At 53.0% G+C, this 17,685-nt stretch overlaps 8 protein-coding genes and 2 non-coding genes across 10 annotated transcripts; 5 read left to right on the top strand and 5 right to left on the bottom strand.

Annotated features, from left to right (window-relative positions):
• Positions 1-1,996: 1,996 nt before the first annotated feature.
• Positions 1,997-4,048, top strand: BO97DRAFT_283933 (uncharacterized protein). The gene is made up of 5 exons (XM_025691090.1): positions 1,997-2,361; positions 2,430-2,538; positions 2,598-2,713; positions 2,772-3,014; positions 3,071-4,048. The coding sequence occupies exons 1-5, from the start codon at positions 2,253-2,255 to the stop codon at positions 3,907-3,909; spliced, it is 1,416 nt and encodes a 471-aa protein (XP_025553515.1). The 5' UTR covers positions 1,997-2,252; the 3' UTR covers positions 3,910-4,048.
• A 139-nt stretch (positions 4,049-4,187) lies between these two features.
• Positions 4,188-5,966, bottom strand: BO97DRAFT_386938 (glycoside hydrolase family 32 protein; the record flags this gene model as incomplete). The annotated part of the gene is made up of 2 exons (XM_025693562.1): positions 5,548-5,966; positions 4,188-5,468 (listed from the first exon to the last, which is right to left on the bottom strand). Exons 1-2 carry the CDS (start codon positions 5,935-5,937, stop codon positions 4,188-4,190), a joined length of 1,671 nt encoding a protein of 556 aa, XP_025553514.1. The 5' UTR covers positions 5,938-5,966.
• Positions 5,967-6,868: 902 nt separating this feature from the next.
• On the top strand, positions 6,869-6,941 carry BO97DRAFT_t90. The gene has a single exon. It is a non-coding gene; the product is annotated as a tRNA-Lys (tRNA).
• Positions 6,942-7,332: 391 nt separating this feature from the next.
• On the top strand, positions 7,333-8,173 carry BO97DRAFT_422777 (uncharacterized protein; the record flags this gene model as incomplete). The annotated part of the gene is made up of 2 exons (XM_025696823.1): positions 7,333-7,408; positions 7,497-8,173. The coding sequence occupies 2 exons, from the start codon at positions 7,333-7,335 to the stop codon at positions 8,171-8,173; spliced, it is 753 nt and encodes a 250-aa protein (XP_025553513.1).
• Positions 8,174-9,809: 1,636 nt separating this feature from the next.
• Positions 9,810-10,646, bottom strand: BO97DRAFT_412673 (2EXR domain-containing protein; the record flags this gene model as incomplete). The annotated part of the gene is made up of 1 exon (XM_025696251.1): positions 9,810-10,646. One exon carries the CDS (start codon positions 10,644-10,646, stop codon positions 9,810-9,812), a length of 837 nt encoding a protein of 278 aa, XP_025553512.1.
• A 962-nt stretch (positions 10,647-11,608) lies between these two features.
• BO97DRAFT_422775 (2EXR domain-containing protein) lies at positions 11,609-12,565 on the bottom strand (the record flags this gene model as incomplete). Its single annotated transcript, XM_025696822.1, has 1 exon — positions 11,609-12,565. The coding sequence occupies one exon, from the start codon at positions 12,563-12,565 to the stop codon at positions 11,609-11,611; it is 957 nt and encodes a 318-aa protein (XP_025553511.1).
• Positions 12,566-12,866: 301 nt separating this feature from the next.
• Positions 12,867-13,814, bottom strand: BO97DRAFT_422774 (2EXR domain-containing protein; the record flags this gene model as incomplete). The annotated part of the gene is made up of 2 exons (XM_025696821.1): positions 12,867-13,607; positions 13,710-13,814. The coding sequence occupies 2 exons, from the start codon at positions 13,812-13,814 to the stop codon at positions 12,867-12,869; spliced, it is 846 nt and encodes a 281-aa protein (XP_025553510.1).
• A 480-nt stretch (positions 13,815-14,294) lies between these two features.
• Positions 14,295-15,787, bottom strand: BO97DRAFT_412671 (SGNH/GDSL hydrolase family protein; the record flags this gene model as incomplete). The annotated part of the gene is made up of 4 exons (XM_025696250.1): positions 14,295-14,898; positions 15,007-15,117; positions 15,164-15,603; positions 15,653-15,787. The coding sequence occupies 4 exons, from the start codon at positions 15,785-15,787 to the stop codon at positions 14,295-14,297; spliced, it is 1,290 nt and encodes a 429-aa protein (XP_025553509.1).
• A 521-nt stretch (positions 15,788-16,308) lies between these two features.
• Positions 16,309-16,389, top strand: BO97DRAFT_t91. The gene has a single exon. It is a non-coding gene; the product is annotated as a tRNA-Arg (tRNA).
• Positions 16,390-16,913: 524 nt separating this feature from the next.
• On the top strand, positions 16,914-17,499 carry BO97DRAFT_466093 (uncharacterized protein; the record flags this gene model as incomplete). The annotated part of the gene is made up of 1 exon (XM_025699570.1): positions 16,914-17,499. The coding sequence occupies exon 1, from the start codon at positions 16,936-16,938 to the stop codon at positions 17,497-17,499; it is 564 nt and encodes a 187-aa protein (XP_025553508.1). The 5' UTR covers positions 16,914-16,935.
• Between the last annotated feature and the right edge of the window lie 186 nt (positions 17,500-17,685).

The following is a 17,685-nucleotide window of genomic DNA, read 5'->3' as shown; positions in this document are numbered from 1 at the left end:
GACACACCGCCAATGATTTACCACCGCCGAGATTCTTGACTGGATTGTCGTTAACCCGAAGCATGCAGCCGAGATGCAAAGCTAAATTAGTCCCATATACGCTGGGGTTGTAATATCCACCCCATACACTTGTGCGTGGCGAATGTGGAATAGTAATATGCATGATGCACGACGGTTCCACAGTATTGCACCCAAACGTTCATCGCATAATTTGCCTTCGAGAATATGATCCGTCTGTTACAGAGTTTACCTAGAAACAGGGCAAATGCCTGCTGAAAAGCTTTTCTAATTTCGTTTTCTCTCTTTTTGTTTTTTTATCGTTAGTCTGCTGGTGATGAGAATGTAAGGTCAGGCGAGAAGAGGCCGCTCAATTCATCAGGCTTGTGCATTACTCGACCCTTTCCATTTCACTACTCGGATCCTCAGCGTCGTCGCCATTGCGGTGATCCTCAGGAGGACTTAGTCAATCACCCAGTCTGTCAGGGAGTGTGAGTGCCTTCTGAAGTCCCAATTCTCTTTTGACATTGTAGCGCCCGCCCATTCTAGCGAATCGTGATGGGCAAGCTGGACCGGGTGAGAACGTGATTAGTTGGACTAGCGATAATATGCCTGAGGCCCTCCACCTCGTCACACCAGTCATCCTGCTTCGAATACCCCCAGTGGCACAAACGCAGCAGCACAACGGCCTCAGCATAATTATGTGAAGTGGGCATCTTGCCGGGTTAGGGATACCTCGCCGCCCGAGTCCGGCCTCGAATGTGCACATCGACGATACGCAAGCCCTCCGGCAGACGCTCGTCGGAGGTGAGTATAGAGAACTCATGACCGTCCGGGAGCGCCCCCAAGGGAATGTTTGGGAACAGCGGGGCAAGGGCGACTTCTTGTAGAGCAGCACGATGTGGAGGACCGGCGGGCCCCAGATCATGTTGGGCACTCTGGCCTCGTCGAGAACTCTGGCTACGCGGTCCAGCTTCAAGTTCGACTTGATCAGACAGTCTCAATTTCAACATTGCGTTCAAAGGGTCTGCCAGGTCCATATGGGGAAGAAGTGGTGCTTTGGACTTGTTCCTGATTGGGGTGGTGTGAGGGGATTCCCTACTGCCTCAGGCTGTAAATTGATGTCAAGGTAGAAACACGAAGCGCTGAAAAGGGTCTGGTGCAGTTTAGGACTCACCGCCTACTTGATCCGGGCTTTCTGCCATGCTGCGATTGGAAAGAGTTTTTGGCTTGGCGTTGATTGGGCACAGGCTGTGCACGGACCATTTCACCAGCTGATTGGATGCTTGATCGCTTGGTGAAGTTTGACTGGCAGAAGGTCAGACTCGATAGGAACACAGTTTCAAGAGATGGTCGATGAGCTAGGGGCCTGCTGGTTCTGGGTGTGAGTTGGTTGTACGGTATAAGTTGTGCAATGGTAGCAGCCCTAAGCCTTCTTTAACATAACATTGACTTCCCAGCCAACTCGGTCCGGGGATGTCAAAGTTTCACACGAACCAGCCATCATCCCGATGGTGTAAACCTAAACACAGACACAGGTTTCTATACGAGACATCCCAAACAACAAGGAAGCTTTCATGGAAATTCCAAAGCTTAGCCCGGGAAGTCAATCTGGTCCAATGACGCCATCGACGGTACACGTGGTGTGCGAGTGCAATTTGCAGTGGAATCGATGGAAGACCTCGCAGGAACACACTGCGCAACCTTATTCTGTAGTGCCAACCACAGGGCTATCAACTTAATCTCTTTTCCTCCAACAGACAACAGACAGAAGACGACCATCTGATCCATCGTAGCACAACATCTTTCTATAATCAGCCCGATTATGTAAGGGTCATGGCAAGGTAGCATTTGCTGCCGTTCTTCTCGCCAGATTCGGCCATCTCCGAGTTCAAGGTTCCTTCCCTCAACAATCCTTAATCCTTAATCCTTCCTTGCCGCTGCCCAGAGCGCCTCCTTAGCCTCCTCATTTTTTTTCTCTCTTTCTTACTCTGTGCTCGTGTTATTCGCCTCCATCGCTCAGCCCATCCGCAGCTAACCAGCTTCCCGGGCCTGGTTGGCTATCTGGCTCCGTATCGCGAACATTTGATGCGTTATCACGCCATAGCACTCCAATCAGCCTGCCCACCACTAGTGCTGCGTCTAGCTTCGTCTAGAACTCTCCTTCGCTTTAAAACCCTGCAGCCTCCGCGGAAATACCATCGCCTCATACTTCGTCGCATCATCGTGAACGCAGACCGCAGACCATTCTCGCCATGTTCCCCGACGACAAGAAGCAGCCGGGCCAGCAGCCGGCTGACGTCGATGAGTTCGATTCCGATGGCTACAGTTCGGCGGAGATCCTGAATGCTTTGAAGACTGAAGGTACGCAGACGATTTGACGTCCACGGTATTGGACTATGCCTGATAGCGTTTCTGACGCATCGCAACAGACGATCAACATGAGATCCAGCTCCGAACCATGTCGTGGCAGAAGGGCGCATGGCTGCTGTGCGGAGAACAGGTCTGTCTCGCCATCATGTCGCAGTCGTGGTCGCTTTCGTGAGTGTATTCCGTAACTGGCCGCACATCACTCATGCTAATCGGGCGGGGGTTGATAGAGTGCTGGGGTGGGTGCCAGGAATCATCACTATGTTGGTCTCGGGGATTTTGTTCTGGATTACTTCGACTACTATGCACAAATTCATCATGAAGCATCCACAGATTCGGAATATTTGTGAGAAGCCCATCATTATCTTGGAGGAAATATGCCTTACTAATCAGTGGGCGGGCAGGCGACTTTGGATACTATGCGTTTGGAAAGAGTCGAGCCGCCTACGTCTTTGGCGGATTCATGCTGATGGCCAACAACGTCCTATTGATCGGCTTCCACATCTTAACGGGCGCCAAGATCCTTAACACTTTGTCAGATCATTCTCTGTGCACGGTTGTCTTCTCAGTGATCTGCACGATCATGGGCGTTGTGCTCTCTGTGCCTAGGACATTGCGCCATGTCTCCTTCATGTCCATGTTCTCATGTGTGTCCACCTGATGCAACAATTGGTAATCTCGCTTTGCTAATTCACGTTCGCAGCGGCCTGTATGGGTATCTCTATTCTCCTGTTCCTCGTCTTTGCGGGTATCGAGAAGGCACCACTATACGGGTACAACGGCAGATACCCTACAGACGGTCCCGTGCACACCTACGCCTTCCCCCTTCCTGGGACGACCTGGGTCAACTGCATGAACGCGGTCCTCAATATCACCTTCCTCTGGGTGCCTCAGATTCTCTTCCCGACTTTCATCTCCGAGATGGAGCGCCCGCAAGACTTTCCCAAGGCCCTCGCTGTCCTGACGGGTATCTCGGTATTCCTGTTTATTGTCCCCCCAGCCATCGGTTTCCGGTACCTGGGCCAGTACGCCACCGCGCCGGCATTCGGCAGCTTAGGGACTGCTGCGTACAAAAAGGCGTCGTTCGGGTTCGTCATCGCGCCCACGCTCATTATCGCCGTCATCTACGCCAACGTCAGCGCCAAATTTGTGTTTGGGTACCTGATGGGTCAGTCGCGACACGCACACAGCAACACGGTGATTGGCTGGGGGGTGTGGCTTGGCCTGATGGCGGTGATCTGGGTCCTGGGTTTCATTTTCTCGGAAGTCATTCCTAGTATGGGAGACTTCTTGTCGCTGCTCGGTGCTGCATTCGACTCGTTCTTCGGGTTCATTTTCTTTGCCGTCGCGTACTGGCAGCTTTACCGGGGCAAGTTGTTTGCAGGCGTGGTACGCAGTATGATGACGGTGATTCATGTCATCGTGATGGCGTGTGGGTTGTTCCTGTTGGGCCCGGGCCTGTACGCTGCCGTCGAGGCGATTATCGCGGACTATTCGGGGTCGGTATCGCCAGCGTTCAGTTGTGCTAATCTGGCTTTGTGATGTGTGATGATATAGTTTTGATTGTCTAATGAATGACAGTGCCGTGCACATACCCCAAAGTACCATGGATCAAATGATGGTAATTTCGGCCCGACCAGAGATTTCAGGTTCCGTGTTTGTACTTTCCCTCAAAATATAATGGCATGTTTTGCGCAATGAATGTCTTCCAAAGACGGCGTTATAGAACAGTAGGTACTTGGGTGCTCCAGGCTGACAACTGACACCTCCCAGAGACACCCTACCACACCTCTCGCTCTATTTCTTCCGACAAATCCGATCTATCTCCATACCGAACCAATCCTCCGCACGATCACCCCAACATCCCGCACATCCCCCCCTTCCGCAAACAAAAATAACCCCTTCGCATCCTTGCTCGGAAATACCCGCGCCGTCAGACTGGTCTCCCCAAAGCTACCCCCAAGCACCTCCACAGACGACCAATCCAGAAAGACGCGCAAGCTCACCGTGCCGTTGCAATCTGGCGTAAGCGGTGCATGATACACGCTGGCGAACGTGGCATCGAAGCTCCCGTCCCCGGACTGGGTGCGATCCAGAAACACTTCTTGGGCTTCGAAGTCATAGCCGATTTGCGTCTGTTGGCTGCGATCCGGCGTCGCGAGCGCGGTGATCCCGACGCGGGCTGCTGTCTTATTCCTTGCCGAGAACTGCAGGCTCACCTCCAGCGTCTTCCCTGAAACAGGCAGTGTGGTAGTTCCCTGGGGTAGGGTGGTCCAGGTCTGGTTGTAGATATCAACACTTCCAGCAGCAGCCTCGCTCCTCGCAATCCCCAGCTGGGCCAAATCCACAACCGGCTCCTGCACAAGCCTCACCCTCCCATTGACAGTCCTGAGCCCCAATCTCCGCGGCAGCGTAAACGCCCCGCGCCACCCCTTCTCCGGCGTCTTAGCCGCATACTGCCAATTACTCATCCAAGCGACATCGATCCGCTCGCCGCTCGGCAAACCATTAAAGCTGGTGGGCGCATAGAAATCCGGCCCATTATCCACCCAATTCGCCTCCACCTGGGTAGCATTACCCTCAGTATTGTTGGAAGTATAAATCCCGCCCTCGTCCGGCACAAACCTCTCCCCATCAAACATCCCAACAACATACTGCGTCCCCGACCCCACCGTCCCCGGCGGTCCACCGGGATTCACCGAGATCTGCGCCACCCATTTTATCTGGGCTGGGTCATCGTCCAGCTGGAGGGGGAACAAATTCGGACATTCCCAGACGCCCGCCACGGCGTTGAAGGGGCCGAAGGTGCTGGTCTGCGTCCAGGTTTTCAGGTTGTCTGAGGTGTAGATTGCGATCTTGTGTTGCGTGGCTAGCGAGACGGCTGCGATCCATTTGTTTGTGGGCTCGTGGAAGAAGACGAATGGGTCGCGGAATTCTTGCGTGTCTTGCGTTGAGTAGGGGGCTGGTGGGGTCGGGATTACCGGGTTGCCGGCGTCCCAGGGGGTCCAGGTTGTCCCGTTGTCCAGGCTGTAGGCTATTGATTGTGCTTGTTGGTTGGCTTGTACGTTTTGGCCGCTGGGGAGGGTTTGGGTTTTTGGGTACTTTTTTATGCGGTTTGTTTAGCTCGAGGAATAGAAGCTAGGGGAGACGGGGGGCTTGAGGGGGAGGGGTGGAACCCACGAACGACGTATAAACAGCGACCAGCGGAACCGGACTCTCGTCCGTGCCGAACCCGCTCGTGTTGTGCACGTCTGCTATCGCTGACCCCGAGAAGTACATCTCCGTGATCGTGTCCGGGTAGCCGCGCGCCAGCAGCGCGATGGGCTGCTCCTCCCAGTGGTGCAGGTCTGTGCTAGTGGCGTGGCCCCAGGACATCGCGCCCCAGTCTGTCCCGTTTGGATTGTATTGGTAGAACAGGTGGTAGATGTTGTTGTGGAAGAGGAGCCCGTTCGGATCGTTCATCCAGTTTTTGCGCGGCGTGAAGTGGTATTGGGATCTGTAGGGCTCGGTGTAGGGTTCCGCTGCTGCGGTTGTTCCTAGCAGGAGGGTGTAGAGGAGGGAAAGGGCCATCTTGATGTCCTCAGCGGAGTTTTGTTGTGGGTTACGATTCTGTGAAGGGATTGCGAGGAATGAGGACCGGTGCTTGCTTGCTCTTCGTGCATTTTATACCTGTCGGTTTTGTTCCTCCGTACTCGTATACGTACTCATGGAAGAGAGGATAGGCGGGGAATGGAGCCGGGGAGGTGGAGATCCCGCGGGGCGATCCCCTTCATCCCTGCACACTCTGCAATATTCTTCGGAGGAGCTCCGGCGAAATCCTCCCTTGGCATGCATATAGACATGAACGTATCCCTGCTAGTAGTCAAGCTCGCCAATTAGAGCTTGTAAGCAGCCGTGGGGGTCTTGATACCTTCCAGGCAGGCTGTTCATGGCATGATATTTACGCCGAGGTTTCTGCCATCGGAGAAACTGGACCTGCATGTTGTTCTAATGGGAAATTGTCTGGTGAGATATGTTTGGGATGTTAATCGGTGGTGTGATGGGTTGGCTGAGAATGTTGTCTGCGTTGGTGGGTGGGTGCGCATCTGGGGTGAGGGAGGTGGGGGCGAGAATAGGGGTATGAAAGCTTCAAATGCCGTCCAATGTTGTTTTTGTTCAGTCGTGTGGATCAGGTATTTCATGGATGTTAATGTCGCGAGGTCATCCTGTATCGGGTTCCGCAGCCATCCTATATCAGTTATTATGGTAAAATATATAACCCTAGGCAACCGCAGCAGCGACGTCACAAACCAGAGATCCGGGGGTACAGATAGTGAAAACCACTCTATCAGGCTTATACACTCAGATAGCACCCGTAGAAAGTAATGCACTGTCAATGGCAGGTATATGATAGGCTGCGAGAGTGAAGGAACTACCATTGAAACATGGTCAACCTGGGATAGCTATGCTAGCATTGACAGCGATTATGAGGCTTAACAAAAAGCATGCTTTCAACAAATCAGCCCGGCTAGCTCAATCGGCAGAGCGTGAGACTCTTAATCTCAAGGTTGCGGGTTCAACCCCCGCGTTGGGCTTTATCTTTTGTTTTGTTTTTGTGGGAGAGGTGGGACCCGAGATTAATGCAGTATGTGGGGCTCATCCTTAAGATTCCGGGTTACCGGTTCCAGTATAACTGCTGAAGATGTGCTATACACTCGAAGTCGGCTGAGCAGCCTGCCTAACTAACCAGATACTCCACACCACTTCACAATTGTTCAGCAGTGACTGGGATGAGCTCCCCATAGTCAATCTCCTGCGCCTCACCCAGATACCCCCACTCACTGATATATGCCTCCATCGCATGCCGTGCGCCATTCGTGATAGCATAAGCCCCGAGCAAGCCATCTTAAGCACCGTCAGTCGAGCCCAACCCTCACAGAAGCCCAGTGGCTGTCTAAGCTACCAGTTCCCGCCCTATCACCACTGATGAGCGTGGTATTCTCGACCCCAAGCACGATCTCATCTCCGGGTCTCCCGGCCAGCGCCGCACTGAACCGCAGATGTGTGTGTGGTATTGACCGAGCGAATATGCAAGCGGATTAAATCATCCCCATTCCACCTTCCAGGAACCTCTACGACCCTGGTATCAGGCACCGAGCCCGCGAAGTTCGTCTTCCCAACGACCGTCGCCCTCCACCGCAAATACCTCCCCATCCGTCCATCTGATCCTCGCAATCCTTCCACAACCCCCAGATCGACATGCTGCCCCTGGTTCAAAAATGCAGAAACACCCACCTCATTCGGCCCCCTCTCCCCCCAAACCAGGGTATACATCCACGGCAAACGCAAAGAGAGAACGCCCAATCCGACGCGCCACAAAGGTCAACCCGTCCGGCGCCGCAAAGTCCTCCTCACCCGTCAAATTCGCCCTACTAGCGCCCAATCGCAGCGCATTCGCCTTTCCCCCGGCACCAACAGCATAAACCCCAAATCAACCGGCGCACGCCAATGCACCCAGTGCCGCGGCAAGCTACAGCCGGCCACGAAATCCACAACCCTCAGCACCAGCAACACAAACCCACCTTCCCCACGCACATCCAGAGAAGCAGGCGGCAAGGGCCCAGATATCCGCCCGCGCACCGGCCCCTCCTTCACAACAGGCCACCCGCCCTCCGCACAGTCCACAGGGAAGAGTACCGTCTCGCGGCCCTTCGGGTTAGTAGACTGGTTATACAGCGCGGGCCCACCGCGCGTCGCCAGCGCCACGCCCCACCAGTTCCCGTCGGCATCAGGGAATAGGTCCGCGTGCCCGACTGTCTGCAAATAGCGGTTCGTGTGTCTGCTACTGACAAAGGGATTGTGCGGACTAGTTTCCCATGTTCCGTTAACCGGGTGCCTGGATCGTGCGAGGGTGGTCGCGTGGTTGAGTTGTGTGCCGCCTTCGGTAACCAACAGGTAGTGCTATCTGTCTTTCTTGTAGAGGTGGGGTCCTGGGTTCGAGGCCCCTGTTCCATGCCACAAGGGGAAGGGGGCGCTGGTTAGTCCGGCCTTAGGCTTTATGGATGTAGCGTGGATGGGCGTGCCGCTGTAGTCCATGCTATTGTTCCGTCGTCGTCGTCGATGAAGATGTCCGGGTCGATTGCATGGTTTGGGTTCTCGATGGCGACGGAGGTGGACCATGCTGTGCTTTTGAGGGGGTCTGTCGTTGTGAAGAGGAGGAATTGTGGAATTGAGGGCGAGGATCAGTCCAGCCAGGTGGTTATCAGGTAGAAGGTTGCGTTGTGCTGGCGGAGCGTGGAGGCGAAGAGACCCAGTGTTTGGGTTTTTGTTGAGTCGCGCAGCCCTGGGAGTTGTGTCGCGCGGCTGAGCGCCTGGCTCGCTTGTTTTCAGTGGATTAGGTCTTTGCTTGCGTAGATGGAGAGGCCTGTGAAGGTCAGGAAGGGTGAACTCGTGCATAGGAAGGTGTTGTTTAGTGTTGCGGCGAAAATGCAGCTCGGGTCCGAGTGTCAGCCTGGTAGGATCGGTTCCGTGTAGCTTGTGTTGGGCCCCGAGTCATTCGTCGTGGTGGCTGTGCTTAGCAGCGCAATGGCTGCGAGGAGTGTGTGCAGCATGTTGGATTTGAGTCTGCTGGTGGTGAGCGTGTTGGGTGATGGTACTTCTTTATGCTTTTATAGTACGCACCAAATACTTGCATCTTGGCGTGCCCCGAAATGTGGGGTCGAAACGCCACAGGCTTCGGCCTCGTGTCTGTGTCTATCATTCTGGATGCTCTTCACGGCATAGCGAAAGCTGCCGTTCTGCAAGAACAGTCTATTTGCAGGGCTGTATGCGCCATGCCTGGAGGGTGTGAAGTACTTTGGCAGCTTCGGCACTGCCCGCATAAGCTTAAAACATAAGGTGAGTTGGCCCAAGTCGGGTAAAAGGCGGCCGAGGTTGACCCGGGATGGTTTAGCCGTCGTGCCCTAATCAGCCTGTATCTTAAGGTACCACGTCTAGGCTACCGTAGTCGTCATCCAAGAAACAAGCATGTTTCGGCAGGTCAAGTCCGCACTTCATGTAGTCCAGGCGTTGTCTTCGTTACTGGTTATCTGTCTTTGTAGATTGAAACTTAGTCTTTGTCTGAGAAGAGCTTTAAGAGCGGGTGTTATTTGACTTTACGTGCATACTACCTCTCACGGGCTACTGTGCTTTACTGAACGGTCAGTGCGTAGATAGCTTGGCATCTAGCACAGAGCTTAACGTTTACGCACATGTCTATACTCAAGAATACAGTATAAGAATAGTGACAAGGTTCAAGTATGTATGAATTTTCAGTAGTTAGCTGATGATTGCCGAGTGAGGCCAATGGAAAATCCACGTTTCTAAGTTTTCTAATCACCGTAGCCTACACCATAACATCCAAGTGCCTCTGATACACTGCTTCTCCAAGCAGATTACCTAGAGTCCGCGCAATAGGCATGAAATCAGGTTCCACCGAAGATTTGCGCACGGATCGGTACGATACGAAAAACTCTCTCACTGGCAATGATCCGGCGATTAGCTTCGTCAATCAGGTCGTAGACCTCCTGATCAAACATGGGCGGGAAATCATTCCAGAGCACCAGCCCAGGAAAACGAGGCCAATTGGTCGAGCCATGCGCTTTATTCCCGAGGATCGAGATATGCTTTCCCTCGAGCCAGTACTCGGGATCAAACGCCCACCAGTCCTTCAGCCGGACCTTCGCGGGCATCGGATTCACCACCACATACACATGGCCGAGGAATTCGAAGCACTGATACAGGACCCGCAGTGCATTGATATCGCTCCTCAGCACATCCAGCGGCACCGCTAGCCGGTGGTACTGCCATGATCGCGACGTCCGGTGGGCCTCTTCCATGAGGGAGCGCACGGTGTTGTACGACTTCTGCGACACGTAGACCATATCATTACTGGTGATGTCGACTTCGTATTGGTACCGCATCGTAAACACTCTCCGCAGCCCGTCAAACCAGAGCCGGTATTTATCATTGTTGATGACCATCGGGAACCAGTTGTGCTGCTTCTTCCTAGCCCAGGACATCGCGAGCTGGCGCGCTTCGTCATTCACCCAGATCAGCGCGGGAATCGGGATCTCACCGAAACCCCGCAGCCGGGGCTTGATCTCCAGGCTGCCGCTCTTCCAATTCTGCGTTGCTGTGTGGACTAGCGTTCCCACGCAAGACCGAGGGGATGGGATCTCGGGTAGGCTCATCTCCCAGATCATGACGCGGAGCTCGGTTGGAAGCTCCTGGAAGCGAGGAAACTCAGTTGGCCGAGACATTTCGCTGGGGATTCTGGGTTCTTTTTGAGAAAGATTGCTCTGTGTTGGGATCTTGATGGGATCTGAGAGAATTTCTCGTTTCTTCGTAGGCAGGATGACGAGGGCGCGTCATCTTGTACTTATGTACAGTACCTCGGATCTTCTCTATGCGTGGTTGAGGAACCGTCGACTATGAGATAAGTCTTTCTCAACAAAGACCTAAGGAGTCATTCACCAGTACGAAAAAACTAATACGGTAATCTTCCATTAAACTTTTTTCTCTGTTTACTTCCAGTGACCATCATTCTTTGAACACCCCTCTAGTAAGGCGTCAACTGTAGTTAACTCAATCCCATCTATCAAGAAAAGCGGGCTTAGTAGAACAGAGTTCGAGAGGTCCAAAACACATCACACAGATTAGATACAGAGGTCGTGGTATGAGCTCTGCGGAGAAAAGGCAGGACATCACCGGTCCAGGTACGTTGAAATATTGTCCTGGCAGCTAGGGTCAAGGTAATATCAGAATTGGGGAAGGTGGTTCACAGCGAAGTTACCGAATGTCGTGGTAGTACTAAAGCGGTAATGCCTTCAAGTCTACTCATAGATCCGAGCACTGTTTTTAAGCTCACTGCAATACCTCCTCATGTATCAAATTTTTGGGCAGCAGGAGTCAGTGGCCTACTAAAAGAAGTGCGCAATACTTGTGATCATCTGAAATTGGTAAAGATGCTACGGGGTGGTAGAGGATCCAGAACGGATCAACAACGAATTCGTCAGACTTTGCGCCGCTACTACTTAGAGATCAAAGAGAGAAAGTAAATTTATTCAGCAAATCCAAAGGTAAAGAGATCGCGAAAGGCGTGAGTAAAAAGATTAGGTGGTGCCGGGAAGACTATCCTCTGCAACATCACATAAAGAATATAGTCGAAGTCACTTTAAGGAAGAACGACATACCTGCAGGACAGCACCCAAAAAACCCCCGTCTACCCAAACCCGCTATTCGTCACCTCTACGGGTATGATGCCTATGGTTTGATACCGGTAAGAACGAGCGGGAAGATGCTGAGCCGCTTCCTGGATCAGATCATAGACCTCCTGTGCAAACATGGTCTGGCCGCCTTTCCAATCGCAACACTGTCGCAACTGGGAACGACGCTTGCGCCTGAAACGACGTCTGGGCTTGATCACGCTGGACTTGATCACGCTGGAGTTCCAAGTACACTCCAGCCACTTGGAACGGTCCAATGGTTCAAATTCCACAGTGCAACAGTCCTTTGTTGTGCGAATTTGGAGCGTATTGCGCGGCAACCCACTGACGACCACGAGCACGGAACAGATCCGCTCCAAGCCGTTGGCCAGCACCGCCAGAGCATCTACATGGGTCTCCAAGAGCTCCAAAGACACTGCCACCGTGCAGAAGTTCCAATCGAGTCTTGGGAGGCTGCCCGCCCGCATTTGTGTCCGGAGGAGCACATAGTCGTCCGGCGACAGGTACACTGCGTCCTGCCATCCCTTGATCATCTCCAACTTCCGACTGAAGGTAAAGATCTTGCGTGCGTAGTCAAACCAGATAGCCCAGTACAAGTCTCGAGAGTTGAGCGGCGACGCCAACACGTGGGAATCGAACTCCCAGCGATGCTTCTGCCGTCTGATCCACGGGAGCGCAATCTTGCGAGCCTCCTTATTAACGAGGAGCAAGGCGACCGGAATCTCAACCAGCAGAGCCTTGGCTGGACACGGACGGTCTGTAGACGATTCGCGCTTCCAATGTCGGGTCTCCGCGGGGAACAGAGTTGAATCACCTTCCCGCGGACAGGGGATGTCTGGTAAGGACATTTCCCAGATCTGATAGCGGAGCTCGGCCGGGAATTCTACGAAACGAGGAAACGTATTGGGCTTGGGCCCGCGCTGTGCGTCCCGTGCGGGATTGATGATCTTCATGGTCAGAGCTTGATGTTGTGGAGTGCGATGTGCTGCAATGGCAGACCATCTGGTGGGATTTGTCCTGGTCTTATACATGTTGCGGTATTCTATCTACACTACTATGGTCTTACAGAGGACTAATTGCTCGGTATGAAGGGTTATACCGGGTTATACACTTGCGAAGAGAACATGAGGGACATTTTCCTTTTCTTTCTTTTCTGTAACTGGAGACTATCATGAAGATCACCAGGAACGATTTCACTGAAGTTGGACCATACAGTGTAGAGCCATATACTCTAGTTTAAGCTGTTGGCCATAATTACCAAGGGTATCTGACTCCCATAGTTTGCATATCTTCACGCTCAGGAGGATAAACCCAGAACCGGCCAGGACGCTCGCTGACACGATACTCTGCATAAGCGCTACAACCGCTAACAGCAAGAACGGGTTGGATCGAATACTCATTAGAGGCAAGTAAATCCAGCTTATTGATCCGGTGGGCTGCCGTCTCGATCAAGGCATAGATCTCAGGACTAAAGATCTCCTGAGCTGCATCCCACCGGAGCGGTTGTCGGTGACCCAGATAGTTTAGGGACTTCCCAGTCATCAAGGACTGCTGGTCAATCGTCCAGCGATCCTGCACTCGGACCCCGTTGCCCCCCTCCGGCAGTGCGTTCATCACGACGACGACCATCTTCAACCACGGCAAAGCCCGGAAAATCCATCGCAGCGCCTCCCTATCCGCCCTCAACAGCTCGGCCGGAATCGCCAGTCGCCTCAGCAGAAAATTGAGCCAATGATTGAACCCACGATGCTGAACACCCTGCGCGGCCACTCGTAGGCTTCCGTACGCCTTGGGAGACAGGTAAAGGGTATCACAGCTGTCCATGAATTTCCATTCCAGGGTGAGCATTTTTCGGTGCCGGTCGAACAGGAGCTGCTTTCGTTTCTCGACTCCCGGCCTATACGCATGCTTCCAGCGGCGCTTCTGCTCCTTGAGCCAGGGAAGAGAAACCTCACGAGCTTCGTGGTTGACGAAAAACAGAGTGTAGATCTTAGTCTAGGGAGAGTCAAGCTTAGACTCAGTGAGTAGGTTGAGTTGCTTGATCTGGCCCCACCAGTGATGCCACCCAAGAGAATGCAAACATCCTCCTCCCCATACGACAGGGAAGAACGAAAAGTCGTCGGGAAGCGCCAACCTCCAAATCTCGAGGCGGAGCTCGGTGGGGAGGAGGCCGAAGTGGATGAATGAAGTTGGTGTGGTCATGGCTGCGGTGGTTGAGTCAAGTGGGGTGTGTGTGTTTGTGGTACAGTGCGTTGTGATGAAAGGGATTTTTACCTGTGTGGGGTATATCAGCTTGGTTTTAAATACTCCAAATGAGTTCTGTTTGCATTCTTCGTAAACTACTTATGCTGTACTTCGTATCTAAGGAGTCATCCTACCTAGTCACATCCTATCAAAGAGAGTAAAGGAGTTATCCGGCAGTACTCTTTGTTTTTCTAAGTTTAACCTCAGTTTCACCAAAGAAAGTACAACTGTGAAAGACTACTAATCTGGTCAGCTATCAAGATGTCAACAGATATCGTTTGACTCATAAATCCGATTCAAAAGATGGGCAGGTAAGGCCCCGCTACGGCGCATTTGTGCTATCCATTTCAGCCTCCCCCGTAGCCCTACAATCCCAACAGCGCAATACTACCAACAACCCCACAAGAACAACCATCATACCGACCGATAACCCCACAATCACAACCACCCATCATACCACACCCCCCTCAAGAAAACCCCCAAATCCACCGACCGCGCCAAAGCCTCATACCCCTCCACATTCGGATGCAAATGATCGCCCGAATCATACTCGCCCCTCAACTGGTCAGGGTACCCCGGATCCCGCAGCACGGCATCAAAGTCCAGCACGGCATCGAACACGCCGCCATCCCGGATAAACGCATTCACACGTTGCCTGGTCCTCTCCCTCTCGGGGTCAGAGTACGGCTGCACGACTGACGAGTTCGCGGGTGTCCCGAACGGCGTGATCGTCGCCCCGAAGACCGGGATCCCTGCGGCGTGGAGCCGCGTGATGATCTGGCGGTAGGCGCGGATGAGGCGGTCGCCCGTGGTGGTCTGGTTGTGGGGATCGGCGTTGGCCGTGCCGATGTCGTTGACGCCTTCGAAGACGATGGCTGTGTGGATCTGGCTGTGCGAGAGGACGTCACGGTCGAGCCGCGAGAGGAGCGAGGGGCCCAGGCTATCGTGTAGGATGCGGTTGCCGCCCGCGGCTTGGTTGAGGAGGGGGATTTGTGATACGGGCTTTGTGGATTGCATGCGGTTGAGCAGGAGGTCCGGCCACCTGGTTGGGTTAGGGTTAGTGGATCTGGTGATGAAGGTTTGGGCTTCGTTGTGGTGAAGGTTCGGGTGGTCCTAGGATTGAGGTTGGAATTGGGAGGATGATGCGTACCGGTTGTTCTGGTTGTTGTCGCTGCCTCGGCCGTCTGTGATGCTGTCGCCTAGGATGGCGCAGGCTTTGACTGCGCTCGGGAGGTAGGCTTCTACCGTGCTTAGGAAGTACCTGCTTAATGTTAGGTGGAGTGAGTTAGAAGGGAGATGATAAGTACCAGTGTTCCACGCTGGCTACGGAGGGGTCTGTGAAGTTGGCTGCGCTGATCGAGTTGCCAAACTGCATCCACGAGGTTGTTCGACTCCCCGGGTGTGAGGTGATGGCTCCGCCTGATTGTCCATCTGCCAGGTAGATGTCGACTGTGATGGTCGTGTTCCATTGCGTGGATGGTAGCCGGATCGGGTCGGATACAACCAGGCTCCCTGGAGGAACGATTGTGCTATGGAATCCATCGAAGAGGATAGATTGAGCCGTCTTTGGAACGATAACGCTCGTGCCGAGTTCGTTGTGTAGTGGAAGCGCAAGAGATACATTGGTGACGTCGAGGTCATCCACACCAAAAGCATTCGATAGACGAAGGCGAATGGTCGAAGCGGGCTGATTGAGGCGGATAGTCTGCCGGATTGTTGTGTTGGCGAAAATTATTGAGCTGGAATTCTATACATTTTTAAGTCTCTAGAGTATGCGTCTCAGAATGTAGACCTACAAATGGCTCCGGAGGAAGATTTCCCGGCTCTGTGAGTTGCGGCATAGCGGTCCAGATATCGACCCAGTGCGAAGACTGTGCAGCCGCAAGGCTGGAGAAGACCACAGCCGCTTTTCTGATGTAGTGGGAGTGCATGGCGATATTCTTTGAAGACGCTGAATTGGTGATCTGCCAGTATGCGCCGTCGAGATATTTATGTATTTGGTTGCATGAATCAAGCATTCTGGCTAAATGGGTAAATCGGAGGGTGAAAGCTTGACCTGCCACCAAAACCATGCAGATCAGTTGGGGAAAGCGGGGAAATATGTTTATTGTCTATTCAGCCTGAGGCATTTCATATGTTTGTGGATATTTGAGTAATGTCAACAAGATGGCATTTAAATGTATACGAAGAGCCACGAATTATGCATGCAACGACACATGGTCAAGATTTGACACAGGGAAGTCTTTGATGTATGTCATGTCCCGGAGAAGAGCATTGAGAGACAAACTATTTTGAACAGGCTACAGTGTCTGTTATCATGCCGATAGGTCCACTCTGTATCACTGCCCTAAAGGAGTGGGTGATGAGGAAAAGTAAACTTCAGCATGTCAGTTGAGCGTCATCTGCAAAAGCGGTATGAGTTGCGCAAGACGAAGCTTTAAAACATAGCATTGGCCGGGTGGCGCAATGGTAGCGCGCTGCCTTCCGGTTGAGGATGTGGCAGTGGTTGCGTGTTCGAGTCACGTCTCGGTCGTTCTTTTTTTCTATTTTTTTTTTTTTTATTTCCGAATATCTCGCTGCACCGGTACTATTCTGGTATGGACCCATTTCCCAAGGTATCCACTATCCAAAGCTGTTGATGCTCCTCTGGCTTGGTTGTTGAGGTCTGTTTAGTTGCCGTCTAAAATGGAAGTCAATGCAGCCCTAACTCGGGTTCCGGACCACACTTCCTCAAGCGACCATACTATCCCCATCATGCCTGACAGTTAGCTGCAGTGAGGCAAATAGACTTTACAATGAGTGCTCACACAAAGCTAACATCTGGATACAGAGGGGGGATGTTCCTACCTCACAAAGACATACCGCAATAATTCGAGACAAACTCCGAGGACCAACCCCCTAGAATCACTATCCACAAAGAAAAGCGAGACCTATAAGTCCAACCCATTCACCGATGAATGAAGGACATATATCTACGCCCACCCCACCCGCCTTCCTCCCGAAATTGCCTTTATATCATACCGATTCACCGCAGCAGGGAACCAAGATTATAGAGAACGATCACCTGAGTTTAACCAAGATGAGCTTCAGGATCCCACCCACACCGCGGCTCGCCGAATACGCTCGCCGCCCGGCGTACGACATCCGGTGGTACAATATAGGGCCCAGCGCCCATTTCACGGTAATTGTCTGGAACAACGCGAGCATGGTTGATATGGACGATGAGCCGGCGCGGGCTCTGGATGCCGAGTTCCGTCGCCAACGCGCGGAGAACCCGGGCAGCCAGCCGCTGCACGGCGCCGTCTGGTGTGGGAATCGGATCCGACTCTACCGGGAGCTCATGAGTTGGGCCATCGGGGAGGATCGACCGGTGCGCCATACGATCGTGGTCCCCGCGAGTCGGCGGCTGTTCCTGGACCAGCCGGAAGATGCTGGTCTGTTCCGCGACTGGTACCGAACCATTCCGCCCAACGTCGAACACGCTGACGTTGCTCGCTTCCTCAGGGAATACCCCGTGAGTGCGCCGCAGCGTGGTGGTAGTGGTGGTCGTAATGCAAGCAGGCCCAACGAGCACTACACAAATGGGAACGGGGATTACTTCCCCGCCGAGCAGAATGGTTCATACGACAGGTATTTCCTCTAGCCTGCTCCCGAGATAGTTCCTACGACTGACGGTCTGGCGCATCCATCCCCCTGGTGTACGTATGACACGGCTATCTCTGTCCTCGGAGGCACCGCAATGACGATGTAATCTTTTACTAATATAACAAAACTGTTTTTCAGTATTCACATAGAATCATATCCTTTTAAGTATCGTAGAAACATGTAG

Source organism: Aspergillus homomorphus, assembly GCF_003184865.1.
Source record: "Aspergillus homomorphus CBS 101889 unplaced genomic scaffold BO97scaffold_9, whole genome shotgun sequence".
NCBI lineage: Eukaryota > Fungi > Ascomycota > Eurotiomycetes > Eurotiales > Aspergillaceae > Aspergillus > Aspergillus homomorphus.
Note: the sequence above shows the minus strand (reverse complement) of the source record. Positions and strands in the feature narration are given on the sequence as shown.